This window comes from Megalobrama amblycephala, linkage group LG2 (assembly GCF_018812025.1).
Source record: "Megalobrama amblycephala isolate DHTTF-2021 linkage group LG2, ASM1881202v1, whole genome shotgun sequence".
Lineage (NCBI taxonomy): Eukaryota > Metazoa > Chordata > Actinopteri > Cypriniformes > Xenocyprididae > Megalobrama > Megalobrama amblycephala.
Genome location: NC_063045.1, coordinates 41,705,401 through 41,723,654, shown reverse-complemented (window position 1 = coordinate 41,723,654; position 18,254 = coordinate 41,705,401). Strand labels below are relative to the sequence as shown.

The 18,254-nt window shown below is 40.2% G+C and overlaps 1 protein-coding gene across 6 annotated transcripts in view; it reads right to left on the bottom strand.

Annotated features, from left to right (window-relative positions):
* Nucleotides 1-18,254, bottom strand: part of arhgef3 (Rho guanine nucleotide exchange factor (GEF) 3) — a 162,871-nt gene that overhangs the window by 31,945 nt on the left and 112,672 nt on the right. For 3 of the 6 annotated variants that reach the window (XM_048176146.1, XM_048176130.1, XM_048176172.1), the window contains one exon: nt 12,325-12,384. In XM_048176146.1, the coding sequence (XP_048032103.1) occupies nt 12,325-12,384 (60 nt within the window). Of the gene's footprint in view, nt 1-12,324; nt 12,388-18,254 lie in introns of all 6 variants that reach the window. The other 3 variants (XM_048176137.1, XM_048176121.1, XM_048176164.1) reach the window with 1 other exon arrangement.

Below are 18,254 nucleotides of genomic sequence, written 5' to 3'. Positions count from 1 at the left end.
GTCATTATCATGCCGTTCAGCCCAGTTTCTGAAGGGATGGCATAGTGTTCTGCTTCAGAATGTCACAGTACATGTTGGAATCCATGTTTCCCTCAATGAAGTACAGTTCCCCAGTCCCAGCAGCAATCATGCAGCCTCAGACTATGATGCTACCACCACCATGCTTGACTGTAGGCAAGACACAATTTTCTTGGTACTTCTCACCAGGGCATCGCCACACATGCTGGACACCATCTGAGTCAAACAAGTTTATCTTAGTCTCATCAGACCACAGGACATGGTTCCAGTAATTCATGCTCTTGGACAGGTTGTCTTCAGCAAACTTTTTGGAGGCTTTCTTTTGAGCCAGCTTCAGAAGAGGCTTCTTTCTGTGATGACAGCCATGCAAACCGACTTGTTGCAATGTGCGGCGTATGGTCTGAGCACTGACAAGCTGACCTTCCGCTTCTGCAACCTCTAAAGCAATGCTGGCAGCACTCATGCATCTGTTTTTGAAGCGAGCTTCTGCACCTGACGCACAGCATGAGGACTCAACAACTTTGATTCAACTTCTTTGGCCTGTTCCAAGTGGAAGCCATCTTGGAAAACCTCTGTATGACACGGGCCACTGTACTGTAACTCAGTTTCAGGCTGTTACCGATCTTCTTATAGCCTAGGCCAACTTTGTGGAGAGCAACAATTCTAATTCTCAAATCCTCAGAGTGTTCCATTTTGCCATGTTGAACATTCAGTGGTCAGTATGAGAGAATTGTACTCAAAGCACCATAATTGAACTGCTCTAATACAAGATACACAAATTTGTATTGTCCTATCAAGCAGACAAAAACATGATGAACATGACATGTGGCTTTGCATGGTTAAAAGATGTAGAGCTGTTATCACTTAGGGTGTACTCACTTTTGTTGCCATCTATTTTGACAATAATGGCTGTATGTTGAGTTATTTTCAGAGGACAATGAATCTATACTGCTATACTAGCAGCACATTGACTACTCTAAAATATGTACAAGTTTCATTTCTCTAGTATTGTCCCTTGAGAAGATATACTAAAATAGTTACTGAAATGTGAGGGGTGTACTCACTTTTGTGAGATACTGTAAATAGAGGACCCAATATAGAACCCTGGGGCACTCACTACTAGCCTGGTTTTCTCCAGATTCTCCTCTCCCTTTCACTGTGTCCAAGTTATTCAGGTTGTAGGCATGACATTAGTGGCATTAACTAAATATTCATATAAAGGACACTGCCATAGAACAAAAGCGCACCAGAACAGGGCTGCCATACTCAATCAGACCAGAATTTGCAAGCATATGGAAGTTGTCAATAAAAATGGGTGTGCCACAATTAAGCTTTTCTGGTGGGCCTATTCTCTTGAGTAAATGAAGTAGCTTTTGATATCTAAACAAGTAACCCCATCCAACCCAAGCAAAATTAAGCTTTATCACTTGCAAAAACAGTAGATACCAGATTAAAATCCAACTCAGCTGATATATCTAAATATATGTTTTCTTGCCAGCATATTTTCTGTATCTTTAGAGAACCCACAGGCACAAACTGCAGCAAAAAAGCCACCTGGGTGTGATTCAGCAGGAGGAATACATACATTGTGTTCTTTTCTTTGAGGTGAGTTGGAGATGTGAGATATTCAACTCAAACTGGCTCACATGGGCAGATAGAATGTGTGTGTAAAACATTAGTGTATACTTTAAATCTAAACCAAACTGTGAGACAGAAGAACTAAAATTGCTAGCAATGTGATTAGCAAAACTGTGTTTTTCTTACAAACGAAATTAATGCACAAACTAAGTCAGGGAAAAACAAAACTGCAAACTACTTTTTTTAAATAAAGACAACCTACTGAAATGATGTTTGTGCCCCAGGGCATGAGCACAGGAGAGATTTTATGCATATAACGTAATAAATGTGGTGAACCCACTCCAGTGGCTGCTGTCTATTTGGGAAAGGCCCTTGATTAGTGATCAATATCTTGTTTTCCACACCAGAGGAACTGCAAGTGGCTGCATGATAAACAATAGCAGTAGCAGTGTACCACTGACCACAGGCTCTGTCAATATTAGCCAATCTATTGTGTAGCACAGGCAGATTCTGGCTCAGCTTAACACACACCAGGCAGGCACGTGGCTCTCCCCTGGCAATTGAGACTCCAGACTTAACCCACTGCAAACTTGCACAAGATTAATCAGAGCGTTTAGGAAAAGGGTGTTGGTACAAGTATACATCATAACAGAAAAATAATTACCAAAGCATGCACTATCTAGATTGCTTGCAAAGTGAGGCAACACAAAGATATTATGGAGCTCAAGGGTTATTTTAGTAAAAAGATAAGCAAATGATCATGGTCACAGGTAAATTATTTACCACTAGCACTGTTATCTAACTGTCTACTATCTTAAATAGGGTTTTGTTGTATATTTGTAATGTATAAATTAAATACTTTGTGTTATTAGGCTATTTATGTTTTCACAATATACTGTCCGATACGGATCCTAAAGGGAAAGTACTTGTGCAGTGTACTGTTATGATTACATATTTCTAAAACGTTACGCAGGTGCGCACATGGGGTACTGCCGCGGTACAGCCTCTTTTGCGGTGTCGAACTCCTTCTTATGGATGGCTCTGGGGACGACGATGATGCTGGCTTTCTCAACAGCTCGGAAGACAAGGATGCCATTCTGTCATCTGTGATGCCTCAGACGAACGCTCCCGCTGCTTTACCGTTCCGTTTGGTCTTCTTTGAGGTTTGTGAACGAGCGGCCGCTCGCCTCAACATCGAATGGCAGCCCTTTAAAGTTCCTCTGACAAAGATTTGTTACTTATTGGTGACTCAGGTAATCAATAAGCTTTAATTATTCTGGATCTTAGCACAGCTTTTGTTTTAATATATCGCTTTCCAAGAAGGCAATGATCTGGTTGAATTAACAGCCCTAAGCAATTCTCTGGCGAGTTTGGAAACTCTCAGGAGTCATGTGACAGTCTGGCTGTCTATGTCAACCCCCGAATGGGTGATTCAAACTATTACGAAGGGGTACAGACTTCAGTTTCGAGATCTCTTCTCGAGAAGGGGGTGGGGCAAATAGTCCCTCTGCATCATTACAAGCAGGGTTTTCACCCTAATTTCCTGGTTTCAAAGAAGGACAGTCTACGTTCTATTCTGGATCTCAAGAGTGTTGAACAAACATTTGAGGAAACACAATTTCAGAATGTTAACCCACTGCGCTCTCTCTCGTTCAGTAAAACAGAACGATTGTTTCACATCGATCATTCTGAAAGATGCTTTTTTACACATAAGCATTTATCCACCACACAGAAAGTTTCTTCGTTTCGCCTATCCATGTACATGTTACGAATTCACAGTTCTTCCTTTTGGACTCTTACTCAGCCCTCAGACTTACTGTCTGTGTGCGGAGGTGGGCTTAGCTCCCCAGGTCTGTGGATTCTGACATACAGATGACTGGCTTGTCATAGCTGTGTCGTAGGAGAAAGTACTGCAGGACACCTGCCGTGTGCTCACGCACATCACATCTCTTGGGTTCAGGTTGAACGTGAACAACAGCAATTTTACACCCAGTCAGAGTGTGATTTTCATAGGCTTGGAGCTGAACTCAGTCTCCATGCGAGCGCGTCTCTCTCTCAAGAGCGTGTTATCTCTCTAATGAACTGTGTGCCGCAGTTCAGACAGGGAGCAAAAGTGCAATATCGCACATGCCTCAGGCTGCAGGGTCTTACGACTTCTTTTATCCTGGTTTTGCCCCTGGGACTCCTGAGAATGAGAACATTCATGAAATGGATTTTGCCACTACTTTTTAGCCCGTTATGCAGCTCTGCACCACTGAAAGAGCGCAGACTTTTACGCACGGGGAATCCCTCTGGGGACGGTGATGTTGCGAAAAGTTGTGATGTCAGATGTACCTTTAACAGGCAAGAGGGCAAAACGATGAACGGTTTGTGGCCAAGCAGACTAACTTCAGCGCTCATAAATTATTCAGAGCTTATAACCATATGGAAAGCTCTGAATTATTTTGTCTTGCCTGTAGGGACATCATGTGCTCGTAACGCTGCGACAATACCAAGGCAGTGGCGTGTGCTTGCCGAAACTTCACACTCAAGCTCACAGGCTTTTGGTGTGGAGCAGTCGATTTTTCCTATCATTATGCACGACTCATGTTCCGGGCATTCTGAACAGAGGCGGGCCTTCTACGGAGGGGGAACCCACTCCACGGAGATTGGCGCCTCCCCCCTCAGTTAGTGGCCATAATATGGATGTGATTCAGATAGGCAACCATAGATCTATTTGCTTCATGCAAAAACTCCCATTGTCTTATGTTCTTCTCGCTAATGGATGTGGACTCGCCCCTCGGGTTAGACGCACTGGCCCGCCAATGGCCCAATGTGCTGCTGTATGCTTTTCCTCCCCTGTGCCTGATAATTCCCACACTGGCCAGGGTGAGAGAGAAGGGCCTGTCTCTCATTCTGATAGCACCCAGGTGGCCCAAAGCACTGTGACTGGCAGAAATAATCCTGCTATATGCCCAGCCGTGGCATCTCCCCCTCTGCACAGAATAGGGAGATTTATAACCCCCATGAGAGGACAAACTTAAACACACTAGGGCTTCCCCCGCAGGTGGTTGCTACTATACAGAATGCCAGGGCCATTTCTACATGGTCCTCATATGGATGTAAGTGGCAATTGTTTGAAGAGTGGTGTGATGGGCATGGTCTCACATCATATCAGTGCTCAGTTTCTGATATTTTGTGTTTCCTACAAGACCTCATGGATAAGGGCAGGTCCTTTTCCACAATTAGGTCCATTTGGCTATTTTGTCCTGTCATGTGGGCTTTGAGGGCTCAACGATCAGGCAGCATCCTCTAATCCGCAGATTTATGAAGGGTGCCCGTCGCTCTTTGCCAATCATCAGAACTGTTCCTGAATGGGACCTCTCCATGATGCTGGTGCTCTGTCTCAATATCCCTTTGAGCCTCTGGGAAGTATTTCCCTAGAGCTGCTGTCTTTCAAGACGGCTTTGCTCTTGGCCTTGGCATCAGCTAAACGTGTCAGTGAACTACATGCACTCTCGGTTCATTTCTCGTGCACTAAATTCTCTCTTAGTGGAGGTAAGCTTTTCCTTAAGCTTAATCCTGCTTTTATGCCTAAATGCTTCCCTGTGGTCACATCAGAGGTGTTGGAGCTGTCCGCTTTTCACCCTCCACCTTTTTCCTCCGCAGAGGATCAGAGGCTGAATGCTCTGTGTCCTGTTCATGCCTTACAGATGTATATGACCAGGACCAGTGCTTTCCGGAAGAGCAACCAGCTCTTTACTTCATGAGCACCCCCTCACAAGGGGAGTCCCATATCTAAGTAACGCCTCTCTCATTGGCTTGTGAAAACTATTGTGTTGGTGTATGAATCGAAGGGAGTGCAGCCCCTAGGAGACATCAGAGCTCATTCCACGAGGGGCTTAGCCACCTCTTGAGCTTTGTGTCACTGCAGGACATCTGCTCTGCTGCCAGCTGGGCTTCTTCCCGTACGTTTGTGCATTAATACTGGCTGGATGTCACTAGAACTGTGGTAGCACATTCTGTTATGTGAGTGGGGTCTACATAGCCCTTCCCTGCGACCCTCCTTTTTTCTTTCTAATCACACATTGGAGTGAAGGAACAGAGGGTGAACAGAGGCCGGCAGTTTACATTCCTGCGTATATATATATTTTTATGGGTGTGTATATATGTTTTGCTGGGTCCTTTTCTTGTGTGTGCCACATATATGTTCATGTCCTGCCTGTGCACAGCAGTTATGTGTATGTGTCAGGGTTGTCAGATGCATGATTAATGGGACGTGTTAGGCACCGCCCCCTTTGGCTTACATCCTTCTCTGGCTTACAGTGGTTGTATTGGGCAATCGGGGAGCTGTCCATGTCTCTCCCATAGGTGGATCTCGAACACGAGATGATGAAAGAAAACAATAGGTTACTGTCATAACCCTGGTTCTCTAAAACAGAGTGGAGAGATCCACCAGCTTTGCCCCTCTTGCTGCACAAGAAGCGAATATACTTACTGCAGCGCATGCAAGCCTTATATACTCTCAGGTAAGTGGGTGGGGCCTTACCTGGCATTGGCTGCACGCTTCTGTCTGTCTAGCCAGACTTGGTGCAAATGGATGCTTCTGCAGAGGTCAGGTATGAATGCCCTTCCCATAGGTGGATCTCTCCACTCAATGTTTCAGAGAACCAGCGTTACTACATTAACCTATTGGTCTGAGAGGGACTGTTTTAAAATGGTTTTCTTTTTCAGTAAGGGTTGGGGAATTTTGTTCCTCTAGAGTTTTTAGAGACTTTATTGGCTCCATTTTGGGGCCTACTCTGTTTTCTATATACATGCTGCCCCTGGGTCTGATTTAAAAAAAAAAAAAATGGGATGCCTTCTCTTTATGCTGATGACATTCAGATTTATGTACCTCATAAACCTGAAGGAAAGATTTCTCAAATGTATTTTTTCTTGAGGAGGTGAAATGTTGCCTGGAGCAAAAATCAACTCCAGTTAAATGTGATTAAATCTGAAGTTATCATTTTTGGGCCAGATGGGACTGACAGTGACTTAAAAGATAAACTAGGTCTTGGTCAGTGAATGTGAAGTCCCAGATATGAAATCTGGGCGTAATTTTTTGATTTTGCACTTAGATTTGATGCTCAGTGCAGTATGTGGTGAAAGGATTATAAGGATTATTGAAAAAAATAAATATATATTTTTTGTCAGATACTGATCTTAAGACAGTGATTCATGCATCTATTTCCTCCTGCCTGGATTAATGTAATGCACATTATTCGGGAGTAAACCAGACTCTTATTTCAAGATTGCAATTGGTTCAGAATGCGGCAACGAGGTTCCTTACTGGTACAGAGAAAAGGGAGCATATTACACCAGTTTTGGAAAATTTGCATTGGTTCCCGGTTAAATATCGGATTCAGTATAAAGTGTTGGTATATGTTTATAAAGCGGTACATGGAATGGCCTCAGGTTATATTATGGAACTACATTATGGCTCGAGATGTGGATTGCCCTTGCGTCTGACATTAGATTTGTATCTACCATTAATCTCAATTGAAAACATTTGTTTTCTATGGCTTTTAATTGTTGATATTTGGAAGCTGTATTTTATTTTATCTTATTGTTATGTTTAATATTTTTCTTTGATGTGTTATGTTATTTTTATCTCCTGTATTTTCTGACTGGACAGTCCTTTGGTCTACGGAGTAGTTGTAAAGGGCTCTGTAAATAAACTAGACTTGAGACTTGATTATTGAAAGTGATTTATGACATCTCAATTTTGTAGTTACTAAAAAATTGCCTGAAACATTGTGTGAATGTTGTATGACAGAACTGATATAATCTCCATTCAGCAGATTATATATATTTTTTACTTGATTTCCATGTTTCCTATTAGTGTTATAACTCATCCCACCCCAGTAGTGGTTAATTTACAGTAGTTACACAAGTTTCAAAGATTCACATTTTAAGTGGGAAAATTATTACAGTTGGAGACCTAGGGGGAAAAAAATGCTCCCCGGTCTCCTTTACCTGTAAGCAGTATCATTGATTATACTATTATAGTTTTTATTAATGTTTTAAATATATTTTGAATTTATTTGTACATTTCCTGTAATCATTTTAATTTTAGTCAAAGTTTTTTTTTTTTTTTTTTATGGTTTTAGTTTCAGTTAACAATAATAACCTACAATAACCCTACTTATAAGATAAAACCTTTTGTTTTGACTTCCTTTTGAGGGTCCAAGCCTTAAAAAGTGGGCCAGACCCCATAATTCATATTATGAACTTTAAATATGGAAAGTGATTACTATCAGTGACTCAAATGATGAATTGTTGAGTAAGAATAATACTAATTTTATGACTGGGTCACATGTATGAGTAAGAGAGGAGCACCCAAACATGAAAACAATGGCCAGCCATGTTCGAATTCCCCACACTGACATCACAGCACATCCGTAACAAACCCACCTTCCCAAATAAACCCACCCAGAGCTGACAAGAGAAGTCTACCATGCTGAAAATCAGCTCCTTTTGTTCAGAGCTTATACAGGCAGTCTATGATGGCAAAAAAAAAAGCCTTAAAGCATATTCCAGGAGTGTTTGGACTTGCTCAGGATACAACTGCAAGTTCAAGGTATGGAATGTGTCATTACTGGAGCTATTTGCTTGATATCTCTCAATGCATTGCATTTTGGGTTGTCTCTCTGATGTCTGCAGAAATAAACCCATTAGACCCCTTCAACTATAAAGCACTGGAGAGCTGCAATTAGGTCCAATTCAGCTGGAATAACTGTTATTACATTCACACAGTGCTTTGACCTCTGCAGAAACCTCAAAGCCTCCAGCTCTAAAATCAATCAAACAAATGCTACATTATAAAAAAGGGACGCTTCTGTTATGAACCAAAAGGATAATGTTTTGACAAATGTTCATAGAAATGTGATCTTTAAAAAAGTTAGATGCACCCTTTTCTCAATTTAATTTTGCATACCATTGGAAAAATGTGCCTGTGGTGACATTTTCAAAGTGAAATGCCCAGTAAGTGGCTCTATAACCGTGTTCCGTTTTATCCGAAACAGATTAACGTTTTATTATGTCAGTTGCTGTATGTATCATGGCAGTTCAGAAATGAAATGTCCGGTATGGCACTAAAAGAGTAATACACTATAGCGTTTGAAAATAATGTACAGTAGCACATACCTACACTAAACCCAACACTAACTGATAATATTAACAAAGCAAACATGAGATAAAAACACATTTGCTGAAGCAACCATGCCATTTTAACTGTTTCTACAAGTTTTTATCTACAAGCTTTTATCATGACTCGTGTTTCACTGGACTCGTGTCCAAGCGCTAAGCAGTGCTGTACCAGGTGAGCTGCAGAGCAAGTTTACTACATCTGAAAAGCCACACATATGGAGATGCTTATGTGATGCAAACGTCAAAATGTATTAGTTTACAAATCATGTACTATGGAAAAAGTGTTTTGAGGTCTTAACATAGTATTGTGTAGGAACCACTTTATTAATCAATAATCTGGCCCTGTAACCATGATTTGTGTGAAAAGAAATAAAAGTTTGTTGGTGTTTTACTGGCACTAGTGTAAATTTCAGCTGGAAACTGCAGTGAATTGTATGTATAGGTACATTCTTGGAGTTTTGCAGAATTGTACAGAAGCACATTATCCAGTGAGCCTATGTAGTAATTTTGCCAGTTGACTAACAGGACATCTGACATCTAAATTTCTATCAAATTATAATCTACAAGTACAAAAATGCTGATACTGTAATGTATGTCAAAGAGTGTTGGACTATATTTTCTGTGAATCAGATGTTGTTATTAAAAATGCCACTGAAAGAAAAAAAAATCTGCCTGGAGAATCTAACAAACAACTCAGATAAATGCTGGCTCATGTAAGTTCAAGCAGTTTTATAAGTTCAAATGCACTAAACTATTGGTCTTAAAAATGAAATACGGCTGGACAGTTTCCAGTATGGTCATGAGGCATACAGTGGGTACGGAAAGTATTCAGACCCCCTTAAATTTTTCACTCCTTGTTATATTGCAGCCATACTAAAATCATTTAAGTTCATTTTTTTTTCCTCATTAATGTACACACAGCACCCCATATTAACAGAAAAACACAGAATTGTTTACATTTTTGCAGATTTATTAAAAAAGAAAAACTGAAAATCACATGGTCCTAAGTATTCAGACCCTTTGCTCAGTATGTAGTAGAAGCACCCGTTTGATCTAATACAGCCATGAGTCTTTTTGGGAAAGATGCAACAAGTTTTTCACACCTGTATTTGGGGATCCTCTGCCATTCCTCCTTGCAGATCCTCTCCAGTTCTGTCAGGTTGGATGGTAAACGTTGGTGGACAGCCATTTTTAAGTCTCTCCAGAGATGCTCAATTGGGTTTAAGTCAGGGCTCTGGCTGGGCCATTCAAGAACAGTCACGGAGTTGTTGTGAAGCCACTCCATTATTTTAGCTGTGTGCTTTGGGTCATTGTCTTGTTGGAAGGTAAACCTTCGGCCCAGTCTGAGGTGCACTCTGGAGAAGGTTTTTTGTCCAGGATATGCCTGTACTTGGCCGCATTCATCTTTCCATCGATTGCAACCAGTCGTCCTGTCCCTGCAGCTGAAAAATACCCCACAGTATGATGCTGCCACCACCATGCTTAACTGTTGGGACTGTATTGGACAGGTGATGAGCAATGCCTGGTTTTCTCCACACATACTGCTTAGAATTAAGGCCAAAAAGTTCTATCTTGGTCTCATCAGACCAGAGAATCTTATTTCTTACCATCTTGGAGTCCTTCAGACAGGCTTTCATGTGTCTTGCACTGAGGAGAGGCTTCCGTCGGGCCACTCTGCCATAAAGCCCAGACTGGTGGAGGGCTGCAGTGATGGTTGACTTTCTACAACTTTCTCCCATCTCCCGACTGCATCTCTGGAGCTTGGCCACAGTGATCTTTGGGTTCTTCTTTACCTCTCTCACCAAGGCTCTTCTCCCCCGATAGCTCAGTTTGGCCGGACGGCCAGCTCTAGGAAGGGCTCTGGTCATCCCAAACGTCTTCCATTTAAGGATTATGGAGGCCACTGTGCTCTTAGGAACCTTAAGTGCAGCAGATTTTTTTTTGTAACCTTGGCCAGATCTGTGCCTTGCCACAATTCTGTCTCTGAGCTCTTCAGGCAGTTCCTTTGACCTCATGATTCTCATTTGCTCTGACATGCACTGTGAGCTGTAATGTCTTATATAGACAGGTGTGTGGCTTTCCTAATCAAGTCCAATCAGTATAATCAAACACAGCTGGACTCAAATGAAGGTGTAGAACCATCTCAAGGATGATCAGAAGAAATGGACAGCACCTGAGTTAAATATATGAGTGTCACAGCAAAGGGTCTGAATACTTAGGACCATGTGATATTTCAGGTTTTTTTTTTAATAAATCTGCAAAAATGTCAACAATTCTATGTTTTTCTGTCAATATGGGGTGCTGTGTGTACATTAGTGAGGAAAAAAATGAACTTAAATGATTTTAGCAAATGGCTGCAATATAACAAAGAGTGAAAAATTTAAGGGGGTCTGAATACTTTCCGTACCCACTGTATGTGCTGCCCCTTAAAACTAAACATAAACCAACCAGGAGAATCATAAGAGAAAAAACAAGTATTTAAGAGCAATAGTACATTCAGAAATAACAACCCGGATAATGGGAGTTACAGACAATAAAGCAAAAACATTAACACTTGTCCCTATATTTCTGAATGGCTGTTCCATGCAGAGTTACATAGAACTAAACATCCTTCAGTGTCAGTAAAGAGTCATTGACAACTTGTTTTTGAATGCTTGAGTATAACTATATCACAACATTACTGGTACTGTACATTAATGATCACAACATTTTGGAGAGATTTGTGCTGACATTTTGAGTCAGATCATTGAGAGTGACATTGCATTCCTCACTGGAAGGAGCTCTACACACAGCACCATCAGACCACAAAAGCAAAAACATGCAATCATACACTTCTAATAAAACCTTGCAATTACATGCCGTTTTGTTCATGTGCATTGGGAAGCAAGACGCAGGCTTGCGGATTTATAATCAAAATAGTTGCCATTAATAAAAGGAAGGTTTCTGATATCAAGGAGCTATACAGAACTGCAGTGAAGACATATTTTTGTAGGCCAGTATAGAAGTTCTTTTTTCCCTCCACAAAAACCCAATAGGACTTTTACATTAGCTTTTGGATTATTGCAGAAAAAAAGCTCTGTAACACACAAAAAAAAAGCTTGTGATTCTTACACATATTGTTCATCATGATAATCTTCACAAATGAACACTTTTATACATTTTGAAGCCTAAATACAATTGCCAAAAATAAAAAGATAAAGTTAGGTTAAAAAAATAACTACACCACGGTTGCATGACCACCATTAAGCTTCAGACAACTCTATTTAAAAAACATTTTCCCTGAAATTTTGAGTTATAACAGTTTTGCAAGAGGCAATTATAAACACAACGAGGCTGAGAAAGCAACTAGTGATTAAATGAGTTTATCTGTTCAGCTGATGACATTTAATGTTCTTAACAACCTCTGTGGTTGTTAGCAAAAAATGGAAAAGGGGGTTTTATTTCAGGCATTTAACCAAAAACCCATTGACTTTAAGATGAAGGAACCGGAAGTGCTAAAACTCGTTTCTGGGTGCATTATGAGTATTGTAATTCTTAATACACATTTAAGTAACTCACATTGATGTCCAAACTGCACAGACTGAGTGAGTCCACATCTCTCTTCCTCTGCTTTCTCTTCTTCTGTAAAGACACAAATGATAATCAGTTGAGTGCTCCATTATCACTAACAAACAGAATTTGTTTCATAACACTTGCATGTTTTTGATCCTACTGATTTTATTATTTTGAAATTGTCATGCAGAAGTTACACATAGATCACTATCACACAACAACACAAGATAAAGCTTGTAGGTTCATTACGTTGAAATTAAGTATATTTTCAACATTTGAAAAATGTCAGTAATAAATGGAAAAGCAAAGAATGAGTGGTGTGCATATACACTGAAAAAATACTCTAATCTGTTACAGCCAAGTGTATTACTTTTTCTCAAATTATATTTATTTTGATTAAATCTTTTTTGATTTAATATTCAAAAAATATATTTTTTTATATTTCTAAAAAAAAAACAAGTAAAAAGGAAAGTAAAAAGATTATTTATTACAAAGACCATACTTAATATTTTTTCTTTAAACATAAGGAAAAATGTTCAAGTGAAAATACAATTAAAACAAAACTGTTTCTTTTAATTTTTTCTATGAGGAGTGCTATTTGCATTCAGACAAACTGAACAAAAAAGGGATAAACCAGAAACTATGATTTTCTTAAAATAAATTACACTGTGATGGCGGCTGTCACAGCCAGTCGATGCAGATGATGAAAAAGGTGAACAGGATCTAATTTATATACTCAAAGCAATTTTTATTTATAAACTCAAAAATAACAAAGGGTTTCAGGATATTACTCAGTAATCAAAACACTTGAACAGAACAACCAACTAAAATGCAACAAAAACAGAGCAAAGACTAACAGAAAACAAGCTCAATATATACTAACCTAAACCAAAGAAACAAGAAATTGGTGATATAACTTAAACAATGAACAACCATGGCAACAAATGCAAACAAGGAAACAGAACAGGAAACAGATACAAACCAACTCAAAGTCCAACAGAAACACAGACCAAACGTGACAGGGAGCGACCTCAAACAGTGCTATATGAAGGCCCACAGTGGAGCTGTGGTGGTGACTTAATATAGAGGCCAGGCGGAACCAGGGTGACGTCTGACAGAGGCTGAGCCACCGGCTGTTGTGGAGACTCAGATGGAGCCGAAGAAAATGGACAACACTGAAGGTCCTGGAGACCAAGACGTGAGGACGAGCGGCCGAGGTGAAGCCAATGTGCTGAAGGACTGAGGCGGAGCTAGTGTGTCCGAGGCAGCGAGTTCAGAAACGGCCTCATGGTCATTACGGGATGGGCAGAAGAGGTGTGAGTGGGAGGCAGGGTGGGAGCATCCACAATGACACAGACTTGATGCTGGGCAATGAAACAGGCATGGTGCTAATCTTTTTCTCCTCCTCAATTATACTCATCCTTGAGTTCAGCACACACTTCTCAGCAGTTGAAGTAAGGGTGGGGCTCCACATCATTCCTTCATACTCAACTAGTAAACACACTGGAATAGACTCATGGAACGGCTCTCGCATCTGGTCAAACTCCATGCATGGCTGAGATGGCTCAGGCTCTGGGATTAAAATGGCCTCGGATAAGTGCTCCATTAAGGATACTGATGCCAGCTCATGCACCTGGTCAGACATAGCACTCCTTGGCTCTGGGTGGGCTCTGGTAGTTTCTCCTTGATGGGCTCAGGCTCTTCTCTTGTGGTAGGCTCTAGCTGTGAGTTTGGGGTGGGCTCAGGTTACTGCTCCGTGGTGAGCGTGGCTGCTGGTGCAGGTAGTGTTGAGTAGATTGTGGGCACTGGTGACGAGTAATCCTCCTCACAATTACAGATGGTGAAGGGGATCTGCATTGAAGTAGCACCCAGTCGACGAATTCTTGAATTGTCCCTTGAGGAGAAACACACACAGGCTGGCGTCATCATAGGGGATGAGAAGGAGAAGGTCTACGAAGTCCTGTGAGTGTTCTTCGAGGGAATGATCCACCTGTGAGAGAAGGAGGATTTGTACTGCTGCTAGATACATTCAAAATGGTTCCATCTTTCGGTCACGGCTAGTTGACGCAGATGATGAAAAAGGTAAGCAGGATCTATTCGCAGCAGTAATTTTTATTTATAAACTCTAAAATAACAAAGGATTTCAGGATACTCAAGAATCAAAACACTTGAACAGAACAAACAAATAAAATGTAACAAAACCTATTGGAAAACAAGCTCAATATATACTAACCAAAACCAATAAAAAAAAATAGAAAGTTGATACAACTTATGAAACAATGAACAACTATGGCAACAAATGCAAACAAGGAAGCATAAAAGGAAACAAAGACAAACAGACCAAAGTCCAACAGAGATACAGACCAAACATGACAGTGGCAAAATGTCCAGTATAGCATTATATTGCAGAAAAGAACATGAGAAATATTGACAGTGTCTGACAATATTTCTTTCAAAGCAAAGCAATCATTCTGTTCCATGTATTCAGCAAGTTTGTGTCATTAAACCTGCAAATTACTATAAATCATTCCATTAGACCTGTTGAACTATACTGTAAGGTTAATGACAGATTGTTCATTTTAAATGCATTTAACCAATTCTAGACCAATTGTTGTTGTAGATGGTTAATCAGATGTTTATCTAAATCATTCTATCTGTTTTTTAAATGGTCAATTCTATTGCTGGCTTTGTTATTGTTGCTCCATAACTGTTTATTCTCCATGACAACCAGCACCATGCAGAGTGAATATCTACATCCTGATCCATGAGTACGAACAATAGAACACGTGAAGGTCTGGAAGCTGCTGTAGTGTTGCTCATGACCCAATAATAACAACCACTATATAAGTTCAAGTCCATAATGTACAGCCTAAGAACTCCCACTATTGCCAGAAAATAGATTTAGGTCTCTTATTTGAAGAAGACAGTATAATTATTTCAGGTATGTTCAGAATGGAATACTGGTGTATTGCTTACTGTGTAGTACATTCTGACACTGACAAATATTTTTAAATATTATGTTACAAAATAAAATCAGTTACTTGGATTTTTAAAATTCTGTCATCATTTACTCTAAGATATTAACATACTAAAATATTAAACCATAACCCATAGAAATAGTCCACATTACTTGTGTCTTCTGAATCCAAATATTGGTTTCAGTGTTGAGGGTAACTTATTACATTATATTACATGTAACGTGAGTTACGTAATTAGATTACTTTTTCAAGTAACTAGTAAAGTAACATTACTTTTACATTTACATATAAAATTGCTGAGTTATTTTTTAAAATAAGTAATGCAGAAGAATGAATCTTGAATCTTGAGAATCTTGACATCTGGCCTAGCTTTCCATGGAACAAATTGCTCTTCTGGGTTGGATCTTTTGAATGAACTGGTTGATCTGGTAAAAAAATCTTCTTGTGATTATATCCATGCTTCATCTCTCCTTGCCTGAATCGACCATGATAGGATTATCATTGAATAACTACTTCAATTTACAGTGGGTACGGAAAGTATTCAGACCCCCTTCAATTTTTCACTCTTTGTTATATTGCAGCCATTTGCTAAAATCATTTAAGTTCTTTTTTTCCTCATTAATGTACACACAGCAACACAGAATTGTTGACATTTTTGCAGATTTATTAAAAAAGAAAAACTGAAATATCACATGGTCCTGAGTATTCAGACCCTTTGCTGTGACACTCATATATTTAACTCAGGTGCTGTCCATTTCTTCTGATCATCCTTGAGATGGTTCTACACCTTCATTTGAGTCCAGCTGTGTTTGATTATACCGATTGGACTTAATTAGGAAAGTCACACACCTGTCTATATAAGACATTACAGCTCACAGTGCATGTCAGAGCAAATGAGAATCATGAGGTCAAAGGAACTGCCTGAAGAGCTCAGAGACAAAATTGTGGCAAGGCACGGATCTGGCCAAGGTTACAAAAAAAATTCTGCTGCACTTAAGGTTCCTAAGAGCACAGTGGCCTCCATAATCCTTAAATGGAAGACGTTTGGGATGACCAGAGCCCTTCCTAGAGCTGGCCGTCTGGCCAAACTGAGCTATCGGGGGAGAAGAGCCTTGGTGAGAGAGGTAAAGAAGAACCCAAAGATCACTGTGGCCGAGCTCCAGAGATGCAGTCGGTAGATGGGAGAAAGTTGTAGAAAGTCAACCATCACTGCAGCCCTCCACCAGTCGGGGCTTTATGGCAGAGTGGCCCGACGGAAGCCTCTCCTCAGTGCAAGACACATGAAAGCCCGCCTGAAGGACTCCAAGATGGTAAGAAATAAGATTCTCTGGTCTGATGAGACCAAGATAGAACTTTTTGGCCTTAATTCTAAGCGGTATGTGTGGAGAAAACCAGGCACTGCTCATCACCTGTCCAATACAGTCCCAACAGTTAAGCATGGTGGTGGCAGCATCATACTGTGGGGGTATTTTTCAGCTGCAGGGACAGGACGACTGGTTGCAATCGATAGAAAGATGAATGCGGCCAAGTACAGGGATATCCTGGACAAAAACCTTCTCCAGAGTGCTCAGGACCTCAGACTGGGCAGAAGGTTTACCTTCCAACAAGACAATGACCCAAAGCACACAGCTAAAATAACGAAGGAGTGGCTTCACAACAACTCTGTGACTGTTCTTGAATGGCCCAGCCAGAGCCCTGACTTAAACCCAATTGAGCATCTCTGGAGAGACCTAAAAATGGCTGTCCATCAACGTTTACCATCCAACCTGACAGAACTGGAGAGGATCTGCAAGGAGGAATGGCAGAGGATCCCCAAATCCATGTGTGAAAAACTTGTTGCATCTTTCCCAAAAAGACTCATGGCTGTATTAGATCAAAAGGGTGCTTCTACTACATACTGAGCAAAGGGTCTGAATACTTAGGACCATGTGATATTTCAGTTTTTCTTTTTTAATAAATCTGCAAAAATGTAAACAATTCTGTGTTTTTCTGTTAATATGGGGTGCTGTGTGTACATTAATGAGGGAAAAAATGAACTTAAATGATTTTAGCAAATGGCTGCAATATAACAAAGAGTGAAAAATTTAAGGGGGTCTGAATACTTTCCGTACCCACTGTAAGCCTATTCATAACACAAAGCTATCATATGTGTTCAGAAGACTTGGAATATAGCATACTTTTAGTTTTTTTTGCCACTTTTGTAGTGTTTTCTTGTCCTTTTTGGAGCTTGAAAGCTCCAGCTCCCATTGATTAAAGTTGCATGATAAAAAGTTCATTAAAGGTGCCCTAGATTCAAAAATTGAATTTACCTCGGCATAGTTAAATAACAAGAGTTCAGTACATGGAAAAGACATACAGTGAGTCTCAAACTCCATTGTTTCCTTCTTCTTATATAAATCTCATTTGTTTAAAAGACCACCGAAGAACAGGCGAATCTCAACATAACACCGACTGTTACGTAACAGTCTGTGTGTACGCCCCCAATATTTGCATATGCCAGCCCATGTTCCCAACATTATGAAAGGCATTAGACAAGGGCAGAACGTCTGGATGTGCACAGCTGAATCAACAGACTAGGTAAGCAAGCAAGGACAATAGCAAAAAATGGCAGATGGAGCAATAATAACTGACATGATTCATGATAACATGATATTTTTAGTGATATTTGTAAATTGTCTTTCTAAATGTTTCGGTAGCATGTTGCTAATGTACTGTTAAATGTGGTTAAAGTTACCATCGTTTCTTACTGTATTCACGGAGACAAGAGCCGTCGCTATTTTAATTTTTAAACACTTGCAGTCTGTATAATGCATAAACACAACTTCATTCTTTTTTAAATCTCTCCAACAGTGTAGCATTAGCCGTTAGCCATGGAGCATAGCCTCAAACTCATTCAGAATCAATGTAAACATCAAAATAAACACTGTACTTACGCGATTAGACATGCTGCATGACGAA